Raw genomic sequence first — 19,551 nt, 5'->3', positions numbered from 1 at the left:
TTTTTTTTTTTTTTTTTTTTTTTTTAAACTGCCAATTGCTTACTCTAAAATAAATCAAATAAAAACAAGTAAAATACTGCATCCCAATGACTGAAAAATAGCTGCCAATTTTAGGGTCTACTTAAGGATTGCTTGACAATTAATTTCAGCACCAGTGAAAATTATACACCAATGTTTAAAATCATGAGCTTTCAGATAAATGTAGGTAAGTGCAATATTCCCCCCCCTGAGATTAAGGGCAGTGGATGTGGAATGAAAACTAAAGTGCAATACCCTTCAAATCTCCACTTAAAAGCAGTACCCGATTACATTTCAGTTTTACTGCAAACAAAAAGAGGGCACGGCCGAACATTTATCAGTTGCCAGTTATCTTTACAGTTTGCCTTGTTTTTATAGCTCAAGTCTTACCATTTCAAACATCCTCTGAAGACCCAAGACTAAAGGATAAACTGCCTGCTTGTACAGTGTAGGTTGAAAAGAAACAAAACAAGTCACGAAAACACCGAACAATTCTTTGCAATGCCTTATGAATACAAAAGAACACACTATATAAATATTCTTTTTTTTTTTTTTTTTAATTATTCAGAGGCATTTGACAAGTGGAGCTGTGTGTGAGGGGTAGTGAAGGGGCACAAGCATGGTTGCAGAGAGGGGAAGAAGGAAATATCATGCCAAAGTCAGATCATTATTCAATTAACAGATCCAGTCCCTCATCTGTCCCATACCAGGAGGATGTTTCAAGTTACACAGCCAAGAAATGCAACAGAAGAAAACAGCTATTAAATCAGCGAGTTTTAGCATCGATGAAAGATAAAAGGGGGAAAAAAAAAGAAAAAAAAAAGACAGCACTTAGTATCTATTTTGAAGTCTTACAGTTCAGAAACAAAAAGTCAGGCCCTTCATTAAAAAACTGTTTTTCCTTGTATCAACTCTTGAAAGCAAAAGTCAAACGAGTGATTGACCCTTTTCACAAAAAAACTCAAGCAAAAAGTTCAAATACATGTAAGCCACACCACCAAAAATAGAAAGCAAAGAAATAACCATTGAGGATTTCAATAAAGCCAAAAGGAGTATATATATTTATAAACACTAGCAAAAGAAAATATTTTGATCACTTTTGAATACTCTCAATTCTAAGGAGTTCGTGATTTTTGTACGTTTTTATTCTTATCTGGGGAAGCAGAAAAGTGTGGGTAAAGTCTAACAAATAGAAGAATGCCTCTACTTCAAATACATGTCTAAAGAGGTAGATCAAAACAAACTGGAGGAGGGGAGGTGTGGAGAGGGTAGGTTGGCAGGAAGGACGCAGGGAATTGGGAGATGTCCAGGGAAAATTTTAAGTATCACTTGTGCCCCTCAGTTAAGCGTGGTGTTAGGAAGGCGCGCCCAGGTAGAGAAAAGTGTTCGGGGGGGGGGGACTGAGGTATCGTGCGCGCTGGCGCTCAGTGGGGGCAGGGTGAGGTGCCTCATGTCACAACAATCCCCCCCCACCCCCTCAGCTGAGGTAGATGGCGTTCTACTGTGGAAGCATGGATACACAAGCACTTTTACCACAATTAACACATTTACATTCGGCATGGAAACAAATGAAATAAACTGTATTTTTTTTTTAACTTTTGGATTCCTTTCTTTTCCTACCCCCCCCCCCCTAATCTTTTCCCAAAAGCCCAAAATAAAATAAAAAATAAAACGATATGCGTGACTATCCATCAGTGTGACTTCCCCTATCCTCATGCAGTGAATGACAACATTGACTTGCTCAGGCAACGAGGGCCACCCTGCAATGACAAAGCTTGTTCTATGATGACGAGAAAAAAAAACAAAAAAAAACAAGTAATTCTAGTTGGGCTTAGACCTTGCCAAAACAGCATCGTCAAGAAGGTGGCAGATGACCCTGGAGCAAAAAAAAAAAAAAACCCCAAAACACTTTTTTTTTTTTTTAATATATATATGCTTAGCCGACTACAACTGCTACAGGGAGGACCCATCGCAGCCTGTGCTGCAGAACCCTGACCACAGCCCTCGTCAGAGGATGAAAAGGAAATATTGACAAATTAAAGTACCATTACCAATGTCAATCACAACTAAACTGCACTGTTGCAAATATGTACGGTTGGCATCATTTGCATGTCTTAAGTCGTTTTATACATATATATCCCTCCCCCCCCTCCTTCAAGAAGATGGTGGACCCTCAGGAGTATCGAGAAAATTGCCTCAGTTTTTTCCCCTGTCAGCCGCCAGCTGAGGGGGCGCCAACTCTTGCTCCGGGGCTTCTATGTACAAAAAGACTTTATGTACAGGGTCATCTTAAGTCACGCAAACATGTACAATGCCACCTAAAGCACCAGAGTTGAAGGCAAGGTCAGTTGGCAGCTGACCAAATTTTAAATTTTCTTAAAAAAATAAAAATGTTCAAAGACCATCAGCTTTATAAAGTATACAAAATACCACAAAAGCAAAATAAAAAAAAAAAAGGAACATTTTCATATACATATATATGCATATACATATACACACATATATATATATTTATATAATCATTTTTTTCTCTTCTGAGGTACTAGAATCCTGAGGTAGTTAAGTAAAATGCATATTAAATTGATTTTTCTGAGCAGCAGCAGTTCGGCACCATTTCCCTAAGTGTCAGTCATAGTGCTGCCCTCTTCTCTACATATATATTTATATATATTCATCTATTATATAGGTCTATTTATAAAATGCATCCGAATTTTTTTAAAAATGCCACTATTACAAGGGCAGGACACCCAATATAATCCACCTTTTTCTGGGGTCCTGTCCCAAAACAAGAATCTTTCCCCTAAACATGGCCCACCCAACAGGAGCCAACCCTCCCCCCAAATAAACCTCTGTTGGTCCAGCTTGGACCGAGCAATGCCTTTCTTTCCACAGAAAACTCATGAGAAAGCTTCAACCAATTAAAGACTTTAAAAGAGAGGAAAAAAAAAAAATCTGAAGTCAACCCAAACATCTTGTCATGTTTTAAGTACCACACCAAGGAGGTGACAGGAGAGAGAGATAGATAGAGGGGTGGGGTTGGGGGTGTCCTATTTCTTCTTTGTGTTTATAGTGTTTTAAAAAAAAAAAAAAAGGAACAAAATTAAAACTATCACCCGTGGGGGGAGGAGAGTATTTTAGGGGTGCGTACACATGAGGGCAGGTGACATTTGTGGGAGCCCTCGGAAGTACATTCTCACAGGAGATGCAGGGGTGAAGTGGGTGAAGCGTCAGAGGAGTGAGGTCTTTTTTTGCCACACTTGAATGTTCAAGTCAAAGAGGGGTGGATGTTTGATTTGGTTCACATAACCTCTGACCCCTGAGTTGAGCATTAGGACCCACTGTCGTCATCTCCCCCCCCCCAACCCCTGGACTCTGCTGCATCTGTCCATCTGTCGAGTCTTCTGACAGAGTCAGTCACCATTCCTCCAGATGTGCTGGATCTTTACTTCCTGCGGGGCATTGGAGGTTGGGCTCCAGATGCGGGCTTAGGCTGCTGCTGCTGCCTCCTCACCTGAGCCAGGATTTCTTGAATCTTCCTCTGGGCCAACTAGATGATATGATAGAAGAATGCTGGGATCAAACCACACAACAACGTAGTCATGTATTTTTAAAATTGGACCCCACCGCATATTTTGGTCTGGAGTCTTGTTAAACCACGCTACAACTTTAATAACTGGATTTTCAGACTGGTTTATGGCTCCACTAGCACTACTCGGATATACTTCTAATAAAAGCTCTGAACAACTGCATAGTTGTGGTTAAAAGGCAGAATCTTACTGTAATGTAAAGGCCTTACGTTTCATTTAAAAACTGAAAAACAGTTTCTCTGAAATCTTTTTTTAAATACAAATATATTTATATTATTTGATAGCTCGTAAGTGTTTTTTCCAATGACTCACCTGGCATGCAAAGAAGTGTCCACTGATCTTTACTATGACCTGGTCATTCTCGTCCGGCGTCTGGTCCCTGGGCACCACCACTTCGGCGCAGGTCAAGTTCTGCAGCTCATTTACCTGCAGTTAAGAGTGATTGAATGTTGGGGCAAAATTCCAATTTGTAAATCTATGACTCGGTGTCCTCCGTTTACCGTTTTTCCACCCTTCCCAATGACGCGTCCAGCAGCAAAGGAGGGAACCTTGATGTGAGCCTCCAACTTCACCTCTTCCTTGGGTCCAAAGAAATTCTCTTCTTTCAGCTTACCAAAGATACGACACTGGGCCTGCAGCCAAGCAAAGGTTCAAGTACAGATTACTCATGCTGCATTTGGGAAATTGAGCCCCCCCCCTCCAGCAAATGGTAGAAGTGAAATGTGTTCCTGCTCTTGATGAGGCTGTAAAATGCAAATAAAAACCATAAACAACCAGAGATTTGTAAGAGTTAATCACCTTAAACTGAGCCTCTGGTGGTCCAACAATGATGACCATCCTCTGCTTGGCATCCATACCTTCTGCAGGGGCAATCTGAAAGAGGGCACATGCAGCATTAATAAACAGCAACCATCTCTTTTGCTGCCTGTTCCCATCAATCAAGTGACTACAGGAAGACAGCAAGCATCATGTCATCATTGAGATTCTGAGTTTCACTCCTGTCAGGGAATCACCTTGATCGAGGCTCCGGCAAAGTGCGAGAGCTGTTTGATGTGTTGGCCCTGTTTTCCAATGATGGCTCCCACTGCAAGTGCAGGAATGAACAGGTGAACCGTCTCCGACTCCGGCTGTCCCTGCTAAGTACAAATATTTCAGCACTACGGTGATCAGGAGCGGACCACACAGACATCTATAGACCAGCCACTAAGCTCCAGCCACCAATGAGCAAATGCAGGCAGAGGATCAAGCGAAAGCTTTTCTATAATTATATATATATATTTTTCAGCTAATACCATCTTGATATAAAACCACCATAACGGCCACTGAGATTTTCTTGGAAACGTTGGTCTCTAATACAGTCATAATGAAAGAAAACTCCTGGGTTCTGGTTTGTTTACCACTGCTTAAATGAGCCAAACAAAAACTACCGAGTGTCAGAAGTCACAGTCAGACTCTGCCACATACAATAGATTAGTGTTAAATTCCAACTGTGAGAAGAAGAAATAAATCAGGTGGACTGTGGTATACAGATATATGAAGCTCATATTTAGCCACTGAAAATGTCAAATTATTTACCACTGCCAAGATGCACATTATTTTTGGCGGGTGTGGGCGAATTGAGCTCTCGAGGAATAAATAATTAGTAGCACTTGCTGATTTTAGGTTTGATCTCAAGCAGGTGTCAGGCCAACAACTTTGCCTACAAATCTGGAGAAGGGCTTTAGGTGCTGAGAATGAGTTACTTGCCATTTCAATCATTACCCCTTCCAAAGAACTGCAATTGCTTCATAGTTTGGAGGGAGGGAGGGGGGGTCCCTGACCTACTTTGTAAAACCAACCAAGCCAGCCATCTTTGGTCCAACTTTAAGGTATCAGTTTTAACAGCACAAACCACCATTGATCAGTCATATTGACAGAAACAGTGAAACCCTTAATCTTTGCTACAGTGCAATGTTCTGTGAAAAAACTGCATCCTAGCATTCAAACAGATTTTACTTATAAGTAAGATTCAATATAGCTCAGTGTGAAATATGCCTTTGAGAGGGATCCAACAAATCTCTGTTTAACAGCAAGCAAGAGACCAAACCTTCCTACTCAAAAGCTCTGCATCAGATGCAGCCCTGCATTGTTTTATCACAGCATTTGGGGCAAACTTAACTGACATTTAACACATTTTGATATCTGTGGTCATGTTGCAGCATCTCCTCTCTTACAAACGCAGTTTCACTAATAGGCCATTGATCGTAAAACTGACAGAAGCACGAATGCCAGAATGCCAGTGCTTCAACTGGCTGATGAAGCCATTAATGTTTCACACCATGTCTGAGAAGGGCGGAGGACATCAGTGCCCCTCTGAGCTTAAAATTTCCCATCCACCTGATTGAATGACTTAGCCCCTAATCCTGCAGCGAGCAGCCACAAGCCGTGCAAAGCTTTCTGGATGCGCAACTTACAGTAAGGGACTGGCTGCTCGCCGACACCAAAGAGGCCCAAAGTGGCCCCTCAGCCCCATAAGGACTGCACTAGAGGAAAAAGGAAACATGAGACTGAGTTGCTCAAGACTGATCTCTCTGAGCGCAGTTTTTAATTATTCTTTTTTTCTCCTCTAAAATAAACAAACCTGACCCAGGAATGTGTCAAACCAATTAAAAACAGTCCTGGGTTTGTGTAGTGTACAATGCATGCCAATGTACAGTATGCAACGACGACTGTCACTTACTCCATAAGACGCACATGCACCGTGGGCTCCAGGGGGTGGGATGCTGGACATTGAGGGACCCATGCCTGCTGCTCCACTGGGGAACAAACCCAAAGCGTTTAGATTCAAGCCTGGAATCAGGTTGGATTGGAGCTGGAGAGAACAGCCAACATTTCTATTAATACAATCCACAAGCATTTGTAAGGCTAAACACCGCTGACATTGCATTTTGGAAAGTATCCCTAATCATCAGTAATGTTCATAAAAAAAAGAAAGTAAAGTTGGGTCCCCCCCTGCCCTGAGTATCAACATTATTCAGGAAATGAAAGTGCTACGATGGCAGTTGCGTTTCCACTTCACAATCAGCATGCCGATGCAAAAAATTATCTGTTCTGCTTCCCAAGATCAGTCTTTTGGTTTATTTATTCATCTATTTCTTTACCCCCCCCCCCAGATAAAGTATCAATCACAAACTCAAGCAAGACACTTCCTCAGTGGGAACTTGATATTCAGACCGAACATGGGTCACATTTCATTGTCTGTGGATATATCCTTGCAAGTGCTGTAAATGCTTACATTCATAGCAGCCATGTCACTCTCGTACGATTCCCTGATCTTCTTCATCACCTCCTCCTCAGCTCTTGAGCACGCCTCAATGGCACCCTTTACGGTGATGGTTCGCTCTGGGTTGTACAAGGTGAGGTCCTGAAGACTGAAGAAAAAGGTGTAATGAGAACAGTGCTCAGTGTAAAAAATAAATAAATAAAGTCAATACTATAACATTAAAAATTGATGTGGTGCCAACAGTCCCCTCTATGAATTAACCAGATTATGAGCCGTGAGTAAGAGCCATCAGTGGTTCAAGGTGAGTAAATCTTACGGTGATATTGTGATCTTGGTCCCTGTGTCCTGCTCAATTTTTTTTAAGTTGCGTCCTTCTTTCCCAATCAATCTTCCAACAAAGTTGTTGTGTGCAAGGATCTTCAGTGGGATCTCCTCAGTGCTGCACAAGACAGTCAAGCGCGTCACGTTTTCTGCAAATACTAAACATCTCAAGACATGATTCAATGTATTGCTGAACTTAAGCAAACATCAGTTCAACGAGACCACTAAACGTCATTGGTAGCAGATTATGCAATTATAACTGGCCTGAATTTCATTTGATTTTGAAGATTTGAAGCAGGGGCAATGAATGAACCCATTACATTGGTTGGTGTGGTTCCAGATTGCTCTTTTTTTCAGTTTTGAATAAGGAGATCAGTGTCTGTGCTATCACAGCGCCCTTGTAGTTAATAACAACCATTAGGAGAAGCTTCTACATCCTTTATACATTTTTTTTTATCTTTTAATAAGACATGTTCAGCCTGTTAATGCTTTGGACAGACATGGTTATGAAGTCATTTAGCTTCATCTCCAGTTAGAAACTTCTATCAATAAAATAAATGCATGCCAAGATGCTCAAATGACTGTCCATTTTGACCTTATTGTAACAAACGGTTTAACCAAAGTTGTGTACTATAAAGACTGGCTCCTTCCCATCTTTTAAGAGTAAGGATGACATGAAACACAGCATTTAGTCTCATTTTGTTTGGGCAAAACTCACAACTTTGTGTCAACAGCTTCCTTCTGCATGATCTCCATGATGGTGCTGCAAGCCTTCGAACAGCCTTCAGGAGTTGAGTGGATTGTGATTGGTTTCTCTGCTGCACCTGCATTTTCTTTCCTATGGATGTCAATCCTGGAGTAAAAGAGTTCATCCAATTAGCCAGCTTCAAAAATTAACCACCAAGAAGAGAACACACTTCACTTGCCGTGTTCAGTTCAATTCCTGACCTCCGTGTACGTACTTTGAGTGTGTCTGTTTGGTGATGTTGCGGATAGTAGCACCCTCCTTGCCAATGATCGCACCTACAAACTGTGTGGGCACCAGCATGCGCAGCGGGATGTCAGACTGCATTTTGGGCCGCGCACCCAAACCTGGAGAGCCAGGACGAGGAGGTCCACGGGCATTGTAGCCTCTCCTGCCCCCTGCTGAAGGACCTTCTGGTGCAGCTGTCTCATCTGGGATATATGACACTTTCAAGGCATAGTTCTCCATCATAGATCCATTCAGCTTTTCCATCGCCCTGGGCAGAGTAAAATGACATAAGTTACTGCGTGATACTTCCAACCACCACAGAGGGGCTTTGATTTTACAGTACAGGAGGCTTGAATCCATGTGTAGTTTCTCAAGTGATGAGAACAAGATACCGTTTTCATCTCATCTCAGAGAGGAACGAACCGTAATCGCGGAGATTCAATTTAAACCAATCTTATTTTTAAACCTCAAGGATTTTGATTTCTTTGAAACAACTATGCATAAAGACTTCTACGACCATTTGGATGGAGCGCAACATTGCAGCATGAATCATGTACACCAGGGGGCACTAGATAGCCAATTTAACCCCCTCAAACACACACACACACACACCCTAAGCAGTCATTTCACATACAATTCAACTGCAATAGTTATGAAACCGAGGAAATCAGGTGCACTATAAAAACAAGACCAAGAAAGGTTATGTAGTGTCCAATTCAGAACACTAGGAAACAGGGTTTTTAAAAAAAAAAAAAAAAAAAAGCAGCATTGCAGATTCATGTCAACACAAATGTCAGATGTGTGTGTGTGTGTGTGTGTGTGTGTGTACTCACAGCCTGGCCTGGTCCTTGGCTGCATATCGAACATTGACTACTGCAGTTTCCGTATCAGTGTTTACTGTGGGGAAAATACACGGTCAGTTCCCGCAAATCCAATAACTTCACCACTGGTGTATTCTTACAGTCTTTACTAGATGTTTTCTACATTCATTAATCATACAGTAAGATTATTTGGTGCAGACATTCTCAATGCATTGACGAAGAGCTTCTTGCAGCAGGGTAACCGAATTACATTTCAACAGTTATTGCATCGAAGCCGATTTAGTCCATTTACCTTGTTCACAGCTCTCTACTCCACCATACTGTGCCAGCATACCATCCAAAACCTGTAAACAGAAAAGGCATGATTACCTTGACTCTGACCCAAACCTGTTGATGAGATGAAGCTCTCCCACGGTAATCAGCCTAGCTCGCTGGCGGGACATACTCCATTAATTCTGAAACCGGAGTTTATGTTGAGTTTTACATTTACTGCAGTCTTGTAAAAGTCTGTCTATCAAGTTATGACACCGAAGACACTCGGCACTGGGTGCCAACCCAAAGATACAATTAAAAGCTACCCTTTTCTGTCCTCTACAAGCACAATAAAATATACTTCTCTAACAAGTTGAAACTATATACATAAAAGCCAGTGGCCAAAAATGTTCTACTGCTTGCTCTTTAAAGAAAGCGATGAGCTGCCCCAAACCAAATCTGGAGAGCACAGGATTTAAATTTATAGACGCGATCACATGTGGGCAAGAGGGGGAGCAGGGTTCTAAGCAAAGCTAGGACTTCTGACCATGCTCAGCTGAACCCAAGGCCACACCCCCAAGAGCTCAACCCCACTTTCTAACCAACAAGATTGTACCCCCCACCCCCCCACAGCTCTACTAAACCACCAACCAAACAACCTCCCGCCTCTCTGCCATCTCCACTCCCCATCATTGGTTGCTCCTGCACTCTTACAAGTTCCCTGAAGCCAGGCCTTGTTGGCTGCTGGCTGGCTTCGCTGCCTGTCCGTCTACTGAACCTAGCCAATGGAAATCCAGGCCATTCAGGAAAGGGTGGGGTACATTCCAGCAGGAAGCAGCAGCTGGGGGGGAGGGGTACGAGTTCATGCTACACATTCTGTGAATCAGAGCACATGGAGGGGAAGGGGAAATGGCCCAGGCCCACCCACCCACCCACGGCTTGTGAACACACTACTACTCTCAACCATCACTGCTTGCTGTAGAGCTACACACCATGACCCATAGTCATATCTACCTAGTGAGCTACATGCAAGGCCTTTGCTGCTAAAGATCTCACTTCGTTTTGTCCCTCAATTCTTCTGACCCTTCCCCCTATGAGGGGAGGAGGAGGGAGATCTCCATGTCATCTTTCAAGAAAACAAATAGCTGGCTCGCTACATGCTAAGGACATGGGTGGATCTGGAACTGCGTGCGTAAGCAAAGCGAGGCCAGCATTACAAAACTGAGCTCGCCTGTAGCCATTTGATCAGTTGGCGAAATGGCTGAAATAAAAAAACCTATGAATTAAGCTTAAGATTTTGGAGTATCACTGCACAATTGTGCAACAAAGTAAATTCTCATTTGGCTTTCTTTGGGTTTATGGAGCAGAAAATTAAACCGAATACTGAAAGCACATGTCGCAGCTAAACCTGTACAAAGGCGGGTGGGGGGTGGAAAAGAAAGTCACGTAAAGCTGCATGAAATTCCACATGTGACCCAAGTGGGATTTTGAATTTTACAAATAATTAGATAGCTTTACTTCAATTTGAATCATTTTCAAAGTTGTCTCACAAATTTAAAGCCATTATGAATAGAAGTGTCCTCACAGATAAATTATAATTCAGGCAGAATAAGTGGTGGAGACTGAATACACAGGAGTTTAACACAAATGCACAGAGAGAGAAGGACATGCACAAGAAACATGCATACAACTGCCTAACACTGGCTGGATTTTCATTAATTAGATGCCAACTACGAAATCTGTTCATGTTACTGCTTGCCATTTCAACTTATATAAAGTATATGAATGGCTGTGACAGCTTTTCTGAACATCAACCTTTTAAAAAAGGAAAATTTACCAGTGAACTGCTGGTTGCATACATTTACTGGAGATTTCAAAAGAGTTCAAATCAAAAGATTCTCAAAATCTGGAGACTACTTTTTTGCCTAAAATCCCATGGTTGACTTTAAGGCTTAAAATCTACATCATACCAAATAATTCAAAGTTTAAGTTCCCCATTTTGGAAGAGATGTGCAGGAATTTTTTGTTTTGCGTCTTTTTTTTTTGCCCCTTTAATGCCAGACCATGTTTTAAGAATGAATTGTGTGGGAAGTGTTACACATTACAAAATCAGTTTGTGTGCAACAGCACAACAATTAAATACTATGTGTAAGTCACATTATCAGTACAAGCAATTGAGAGAAATATGAGTCAGCTTAAAAAAAAAAGGTAAGAAAATCATGTATGCTCCATCACAACTATGTCCTTAAATTTCACTGGAATTGAATAACCATTGTGAGACTCAAAACCTGACAATTAAACTAAAGGGTCCTGCAAAAGCTTGCATCAAAGTGTAAAAATGCTAATTTTAATTCATCCTTTTGCGTGCCACTGAAACATACTCGACAATTGTTTAAAATTCACCATTTTTAGACTTTTGTAAGACATGAATCCTAACAACTGCTAGAAAACAGACAATTGTAAAGCAATGATACACCATAAAAGGGATTTGCAGTATTAGACTGGACATATCAAACCTCTGTCACAAGAACATTTCACAACCTTTAATGACAACACTTTCGGGTTCTTTTTTTGGGGGAGGCACGTCATGTGAAAAATCTTGAATTAACAAATGGGATCTGTGTTGAATTAAGTGACAATGTACTCTCACTTTACCAGAAGTACCAGCACCTTCAACAATCCCTTCATTTTACGCATCTCAAAGGTAGTCAAAACACATTGGATTAATGCTACGACAATTAAGCTCCATCAGGGGGACTTTGCGCTAAATAATCTTTTCTATATAATATAATAATTCTAAACTAAATCTTTGCCATCTTCAAAGTCTCTACTCTAGAGACATCCTTTCTGATCCACCAACCTTAGGCCACCTTCCTACCAACCCAAGCTGCAGACCTGGTCAAATAAATCAACCTCATGCTCAGTTGAAATCAAAAGGGAGGCAAGATAATACTAGTGGCCACTAAATAAGAGCCCAGTTGGGCTGCCCCATGACGGCCCACCCTTGAAATGGTTAGTAGCCCGTTAGCACTCACCTCCCACTGCATGTGAGGCGGGATGTTCCTGATCTGCAGCTTACAGCTCCTGGAGATACAAGGACGAGGGTGGGGAGAGAAATTGTTGGGAGAGAAGAGGGAGAAAGACAATAGTCATTACAAAGGGCACTATGATGCAAATAACATTTTTAAATGGTTTTTTCGTTTGTTTTTTTTTTTTAAATAAAGTAACCGCACACATCTTGCTGCTATTCACAGACAATAGCTCTATTCCCAACTCAGGTAGACTGACACAAATCTACTTCTGCAGATTAAAGTTAGTTGAGGCTGCTCAAAATCTGAATTAAGCTTTTAGGAATAAATAAAGGCCACACCACCACGCCCTTCCTTCTCCCACATCAATTGTAGGACAGAGCACAAAGAGTGAGATGGGGAACAAAACCAGTACACTGAAGTGGAATTCAGAGCAGAAGCAAGAGGGACTGAAAATTGGAAAAAGATTCCATATTTAAGTGTGTCTACACACTGAGTAAAACATGTGCCCTGTAGTACTGAATCATGATGCGTCAACCGCTGCATGGTTCAGGCCCACTCATTTCAGCCCAAATAGACATTTGTCCAGGAGCAGCCAGCTGTTGTATCAAAAATTAAGGGGAGGGGGGTGGGCTTCAACAGGCCTTCAGAAACTGACAGGAATCTTTGCTAGCTGGGTCACACAAAGAAGAGTCAAAAGTCACATGCTTGTTCACAGAACGTGCATACAGCTGAAGCAAGTGGAGACTAGCGGTTACAATGGTACTGCTGTGCTCTGTCACCAGAAACAAGTACAGAAATCCCCAATTCATTCCTTTAGCATTAGGGTTCCCCATTTCATCAGTTTTGTGTACAACAGTGCGAGTATACAGGCTATGGTCATGCAGACAATGGAACTTGTGGATCAATGGGTGAGTTTCACAAGTGTCTGCCTGCATGTGGTGGTTGTATTTAAAAAAAAAAAAAAAAAAAAAAAAGGCTAGAAAAGCACAGGCCACTCCAAAGTCCACTACCTCCTAACACATAGACCTAAAGGAACAAAATGTACATATGAATACAAGCTAAAGTACGAATACAAAGAATCAAACCTTGACCCCAACTGATTTCCATTATCAGCCTTACACTCACACCACATATGCACACCTCATTCAAAGTTGTGATCAGCTATTTTTTGTAGCAAGTGTAAAATCCTTTAGTCACACTGCACACATTTTTCCCAAAAGCTCAACTTCACTGAAGTGACACCTACTTGTACAGACTGCTTTACTGTTAATTAGTTAGTTGCTGTTTTGAAATCTAAAATGGACCTCAGAGGCCCAATTAACCCTTAAAAATTAACCCTTTAAAAAAAAATTAAAAATTAAGAATATGAAACAAAAATCGTAACGTGTCATACAAAACAAAGTGCAGTGCATGTGTGCAACATGGACCACAACATTTGCAATTCCTTAGCATTTCCACTGCCTATATTCAGGCTAACAGTTGTCCAATGTAACAAAATAGGACATTAGGAAACCACTAAATTCTAAATGGACAAATTGTAAAGAAAATTCCAAAATAACTTCCAACAGGAATTTCAACCCTTTCCGGCCCACGGTGCCATTCCTGGCTGATCCAGCCCCTTCTCCCCACTCATTCCGTATGCCCTGCATTGCGGTGGGAACGCCATGCGAAATGTGCAAATGCACAAAGTACTTCCAGTCGGATTAACCTATGGCTCCACACATACACACAGGGTATATGGGGAGGTGGGGGTTGTGGGTAGTATACATTCCTGGTCTCAGTCTTTGATTTGGGGAAGTGCGTGTACGTGTGAGGAGTGGTATGGACAGTGGGGGGTAGCCCTGTTTCAGGCAAGGGTAACAAGGGCCCTCTCTGCCCTGTGGGGGTGGGGCCCTGTTGCTATGGACACTGGCAAGTCCACTGACAGGAACATGTACAGCAGGGTTAAAAGTGGGAGGGGACAGGATAGAGGGGAGGCCCAGGAGTTACTGAGGCTAGCTTATCATGTGATGGCCAGGAGGAGGCCACTCTCCTTATTTACTTTCAAAATGGACCAACATTCTACACGTTTGTCCTCAGCTGCCTGGGTGAGACGTATAGGCCTGCATAGCAGACCCTGCATGCGTTTTACTCGCACACACAACCACAAGAGGGTTCACAAGTTAAGCAGCAAACACATTACCTGTATTCCTCTCCATTTATTAATCATCTACCCATACTGAAGAACTCACTGCCCATCCGCAGCCATTGACTACGCAGGTTCTGAATGACTGAACCAAGTCTCGGGCTCCACTGTCTACTTCAGACCTTCCATACACACTGTGCACCCAAGAAGCAGAATTCATCACTGCATTTGAATAAGCTGAAATTATGTTGGATATCAACTGGAACCCAACTTTGTCTCATTGCACACAAATGTTTTTTTTTTGTTTTTTTTTTAAAGAGACCTTTTCCTTCAGTTCAAGTGAATCGAGGTGTCACATTAAAAGTTGGAGCCTCCCAAGCCGTCTCCCCAAAACAGTCTTGTGTATGTGCGCAGGTGGGGCCCCTCATTGACCCCATGACCCAGAACTCCTTTAAGAATCGAGTTGTTTCTCTAAACAATCCAAACCCAGTCTACACATTTTCAAAAATGGCTTTCATCTTGTTTTAGATTAAAAAAAAAATATATATATAAAATAAATTCTATCAAAAATAAATAAATAAATCTATAAGCAAATATACAAACAAAGCAAAACAAGGACTCAACTTTACACCACCCACTGAAATCAAATACTAGTTTTAAAAATTTAATTTTTGGAAAAAGTAAATCTTAGTCCTACACCTTTGAACACAATACATTTGGCCATTTCCTATTGCTCATTTAAATGGGGCCACCCCTCATTCAGCCGTACCATTTTCTTTCTGTACTAGTGACACGTGCAGAAGAAGATGATTAAATTGCCTTTTCTTGCACTCAATTTACCTTACGTGGGGAATAATTTCAACCAGGACATTCATTCAGTGTACACAGAAATGACCATTGTGAAGGTCAGTTTGCCAGGTGGAAAAAAATATTTATATGGTCCAGCTACTCCAAAAAGCTAAACATTTTTGGTTAAATAAGGAAAAGAAAAAAAAGCAATAAAAATGGGGAAAAAAGTCAACTGTGGAGAGTAGGGTTTGAAAAGTAGATACACTTACAAGATTCATATGAATGCTCGACTTCTGCTCATTGAAAAATGTACATATTCTGTGTGCTTCCCACAGAATATGTAAAAAGCACAAGACAAGGGGGGGCATTTGCAAAAAAGTGGATAGGTAACGTAAATGAACAACTATCTACAGACAATGGGATTTCAAATATACCAATATTTCTGCATTTAGCTTAAATAAAAGGAACATTTTAAAAAGTCACTACTGGCTGTAGCAGACTTATTTATGTGGCCTTTTAAAAATAAAATAAAAATCACAACCATGTTCAATTCAGAGGAATGCAGCCTAAATTGGCATCTTTGGAGTGTATTTTGCCCGGAGTGAAACACCACACTCTTCGGCATGTCACTCTACACATTCCTATCTTTATGAACCCCACAATGCAGCCACCCCATCTTGATCCCCGTCTGCTTTGGCACTTCCCCTTCCTGATGAGTTCAAAGGTTAAGCTATGGTGATTGGCCAAACCTCAATCTGAAATCTGCAGGGTTGGAATGCTCCGAGGGGCCCCCCAGTGTACACGTCTGAGTCAGTACTGTTCCCAACGACTATAGGGTTATGTTCCATGTGGAACAGGGAGGGCACGTTTTACTCGTTTTCCTCCCCTTTTAAAGTATGGCTGAAACTCGACTCCGCTGCTGCCATAGCCAACACTACAGGCTGCAGTGAAAGACAGCGACGTCACAAATTTGTGCTGATGAGGAGCACTTTGAGGAACGTGTTGAGATTTTATTGCAAACAAATTCATATTGAGCTCTGCTGGTTCATTTATTCACGCTACAATGACAAACAATCACCCACCAGCTGCCACGAAAGGCTTTTATTATGTTCAAAAGGAAAATAAATTCCACGTCAACAACTCGAATTTTTAATCTGTATGCGCCATTTTTTCTACATATATCCAAGCAGTTTCTAAATTAATTTGAGCCACGTTTAACAGCTGAAAAGTCGACGTCTTTCGCCATTGCTTTGTTAAATGTGGCACCAGACTTTGCGTCAAATACCACTTTTTTCTACTGAAGCACCAAATGCATTTTTTAATATAGTGCACCTTGCAGATACTTGTACCCATAACCAATTAAGCTTTAAATTTAGTTTATATAATTGACAGAGTGAGCATATTGCCTCACCAAAAATACGCACGCAATGTCTTCAAATCCCTGCATTTCACGTCCACAGCGCAGATTACATGCTGCACACTCAGGTGATTTATTTGACACGTTTTAACACCGAAACAACCTCCTAGTTAGGTTAGAGGGGGTCTAACTTCAACAGCGAGGGTTTTCGTGACTTGGGCCCCAAGCCTCCCATTCCCTCGCGTTTGGGAGTCCATCTCATGCAACAGCAGCACAATGTGCTGAGGAGGGCGGAAGCGCAGGGCAGGCAGGGAGAATGACGGGCAGATCCTTCTCAAATGGACGACTCCACAAGGCCTGTACGCCTCAAATCAAGCCTGCACCCACTCTTGACACATTTAAGCCTGCACACTCAGTAGTTTATCAGCCGCTCCGAGCTTTGAGCTCGGCTATTAGGCGCTGTGCGTATGCTAAGAAAAACAATGGTGGCTGCGAATGAGATGTGTACCAGCATGTGCTAAATGAACTTAAACGTACACCAGCTTTAGCACTCTATTGTCATGGCGAGTGGAGGGAGTACAGTTCACCACCATACGCCCCTTATATTTGACCTAGAGCGTTCAGGAAGAAAATACTCCATTAACCAAAAATGGGGTTTAAAAAAAAACAACACAGCTCTACTCAATTAAAAAACACTAGACAACAAAACCAAGCGCACACGTACTCTTATTGGAAAAAAAAACATTTAAAAAAAATGCTTGTGTAGAAAATGGCTACATTGAGGTGAAGGGGGGGAAGGAGGGGAGGGAAAGGAGCTCCCACAAGTTGAACCAAGACTAGTTAATAAAACTTGACCTACCTTTGACGTTTAGGGACCGAGTGCTCCACTTCGAGAACTTTCCCGTGAAGTTCAACTTTACCTACAACACAAAATACAATCATTTAATTTTTTTTTTTTTTTTTGCATATGACCTCTCACACAGGCCTCCTCGTGTTGTGTGAAATGTTAGGTTGGCGTTTACCCAGTTTGTAAACAGTGCTTTAAAAAAAAATTAACAAAAACAGGCATATGTGAAAATATCAGTGTGGATTTTAACATGAATCGTTCGGGGTGTGCGAGCCACAAATAGCACGAGGACACAACTGAGCCTGTTAGCCCAATTCGTAAAATTATTGGAATTTGGCGAAATTGGTACGTGTTCCTTGTATGCAGACTTGACTTTAATTGAATAAACCCTGAGACGAGATTAAACAAAACACACAAAAGCAAATTGTGGTGTGGCTCAGTTAGCTGGCCTACATTTGACCAACACAATTAAACCACCTGGTGTGTCAGTATAGGCGAAATGGCTTCACCATGTAGTGAGTTGTGGCAACAGGAGAAAGCCTGTACTTAGAAACATTCAGAGTGCAAATTCAAAATAAAAAGAAAAAAAAGGAAGCAGCAACACACTGCTCCAAATCGTGCCAAAGTGAGCTCACAATAAGGTTCACTTCACGGCGTCCACAGCCCCGCTGCCTATCGCCCCACTGCCCTGAACGGCACATACAGTAAAGCCTTGGTATCCTCATGATTGTGTTTACTCGACCATTTAATCAAGCTACACACAGTGGTATTACCAAGGCAGAATTACACTCAAACCTACTGGAAGCCATTTGTTTGAACCCATAGTGTCAAAAGGCCAAGTAAAGGTTGTGTGAGAGAAAGAAACGCTGGATGCACCCCCACCCTACAGGACTACATGCATTTCTCTCAGGGGCCCTGAAAGTAAGGCAATCTCGTCAATTGCAGCAGTTGTTGCGTATTTTTAAATTCCACTTTTGTTTTGGGCTTAAAATCTCTCACCTGAAAGAACATCGATGGCTCTCATTGCAGCTTTCTCGTCCGGGCAATCCACAAACGCATAGCCAGTTTTAACAAGAAATGGACCACTGTGCGGAATCTTCCACTGCTCAAAGATAGTTTCGAAGTCCTCCTCGCTCGCCTCTGCGCTCACGTTGCCAATGTACAGCTTATTCATGTTCTACGCGGAAAAGGGACAATCTTTACGCTGAGGGAGAGACAGTTATTTGCTCTCACGGATGTGCAGAGTTTGGAGTAGCCCAAATCGCCTACTACTACGGAGTGGCTGTGGCGTGCTTCCCGGTCGTTCAAGCCACAGATAGATTTAAACTGGCAGCCTCACAGTGCGTTTGCGCTCCCTCGCCCCTCTGTCTATATCGCGCAATAAATAAATGCTCAATTATTAATCTCGTGTCTCCAAACGATGGCGGGCTGGGTGAAAAGGAGGAGAAACTACTTTGTGTCTTCCTCCAAACCCCTTGGCAAAGAGACAGAGAATGTCACACACGGTAAGGCTGGCGCCCGCCTCTAAGTCTAGAGCCTAGAAGAAGAAGAAGAAGAAGAAAGGGGAGGAAAAAAAATCCTCTGCTATTCCGGCTTTTTTGAATGAGCCACGTGTTCAAACTACAAATCAGCCCACACGTGAGGAATCCCAATTGCTCAATTAAGTGTTTGGGATTGGGGAAAATTGCACGGGAATCTGGGGTGGGGACAGCAAAGGGGAGTTAAGAAAAAAAGGACGGGAAGAGTGGATTGGTGTTGTGGGGGGGGGGAGAAAAAACCTGGCGAGATATGTGCGTAAAGGGATTCCGTGAGAAACTAGTGTATCTTTACTAGAATCACATTCGTGTGCCTTTCTCTGCAAAGCCTTGTTTCTCATTGGTCGGCTGAGAAATAGTAAAACGGCAATGCGCTCATGCTGGGGCTTGAGCGCACGGCTGTAGGCTACCAAGTGCGCTGTACTGATGACACAGTTGAAAGAAAAGGGGGTGGGGCCATTCATATATAATGTTGCACTATATTGTTAAATTGCGTATTGGGCACATTTAATTTTAAATAGTTCGTCAATTGGGAGGGCCCTGCGCCGCTTCTTGGGCCCTTACGCAATGTGGCAATGACACGTACTATCCACATGACGGCATCCATCTTCTCCAGCAAGCGTGGAGCCATG

The 19,551-nt window shown here is 42.1% G+C and overlaps 1 protein-coding gene across 4 annotated transcripts; it reads right to left on the bottom strand.

Annotated features, from left to right (window-relative positions):
* Positions 1–2,164: 2,164 nt before the first annotated feature.
* On the bottom strand, positions 2,165–19,031 carry igf2bp3 (insulin-like growth factor 2 mRNA binding protein 3). 4 transcript variants are annotated; one of them, XM_072370250.1, is made up of 16 exons: positions 18,384–19,031; positions 17,397–17,457; positions 12,270–12,318; positions 9,275–9,326; positions 8,995–9,058; positions 8,151–8,429; positions 7,907–8,041; positions 7,184–7,306; positions 6,880–7,015; positions 6,325–6,456; positions 6,059–6,127; positions 4,619–4,741; positions 4,404–4,478; positions 4,106–4,237; positions 3,918–4,031; positions 2,165–3,565 (listed from the first exon to the last, which is right to left on the bottom strand). In XM_072370250.1, the coding sequence occupies exons 1-16, from the start codon at positions 18,556–18,558 to the stop codon at positions 3,461–3,463; spliced, it is 1,824 nt and encodes a 607-aa protein (XP_072226351.1). In that variant the 5' UTR covers positions 18,559–19,031; the 3' UTR covers positions 2,165–3,460. The 4 variants fall into 4 exon arrangements, with proteins under 4 accessions (XP_072226351.1, XP_072226352.1, XP_072226354.1 ...); XM_072370251.1 differs by having other exon boundaries at positions 4,619–4,738; XM_072370253.1 differs by lacking the exon at positions 6,059–6,127 and having other exon boundaries at positions 4,619–4,738.
* Between the last annotated feature and the right edge of the window lie 520 nt (positions 19,032–19,551).

Source organism: Leuresthes tenuis, unplaced genomic scaffold (assembly GCF_036924035.1).
Source record: "Leuresthes tenuis unplaced genomic scaffold, fLeuTen1.0.hap1 SCAF_18, whole genome shotgun sequence".
Classification (NCBI taxonomy): Eukaryota; Metazoa; Chordata; class Actinopteri; order Atheriniformes; family Atherinopsidae; genus Leuresthes; species Leuresthes tenuis.
This window is presented reverse-complemented; position numbering and strand designations above follow the sequence as displayed.

What these genes read in the sequence shown, in the direction of transcription:
- igf2bp3 (XM_072370250.1), bottom strand. Translation starts at nt 18,558, where the DNA reads ATGAATAAGCTGTACATTGGCAACGTGAGCGCAGAGGCGAGCGAGGAG. An exon ending in GCCAAGGACCAGGCCAGGCT is followed by an intron (nt 8,430 to 8,994) that starts GTGAGTACACAC and finishes TACTCTGCCCAG; the next exon opens with GGCGATGGAAAAGCTGAATG. An exon ending in TTGCCGGAGCCTCGATCAAG is followed by an intron (nt 4,479 to 4,618) that starts GTGATTCCCTGA and finishes GCCCTCTTTCAG; the next exon opens with ATTGCCCCTGCAGAAGGTAT.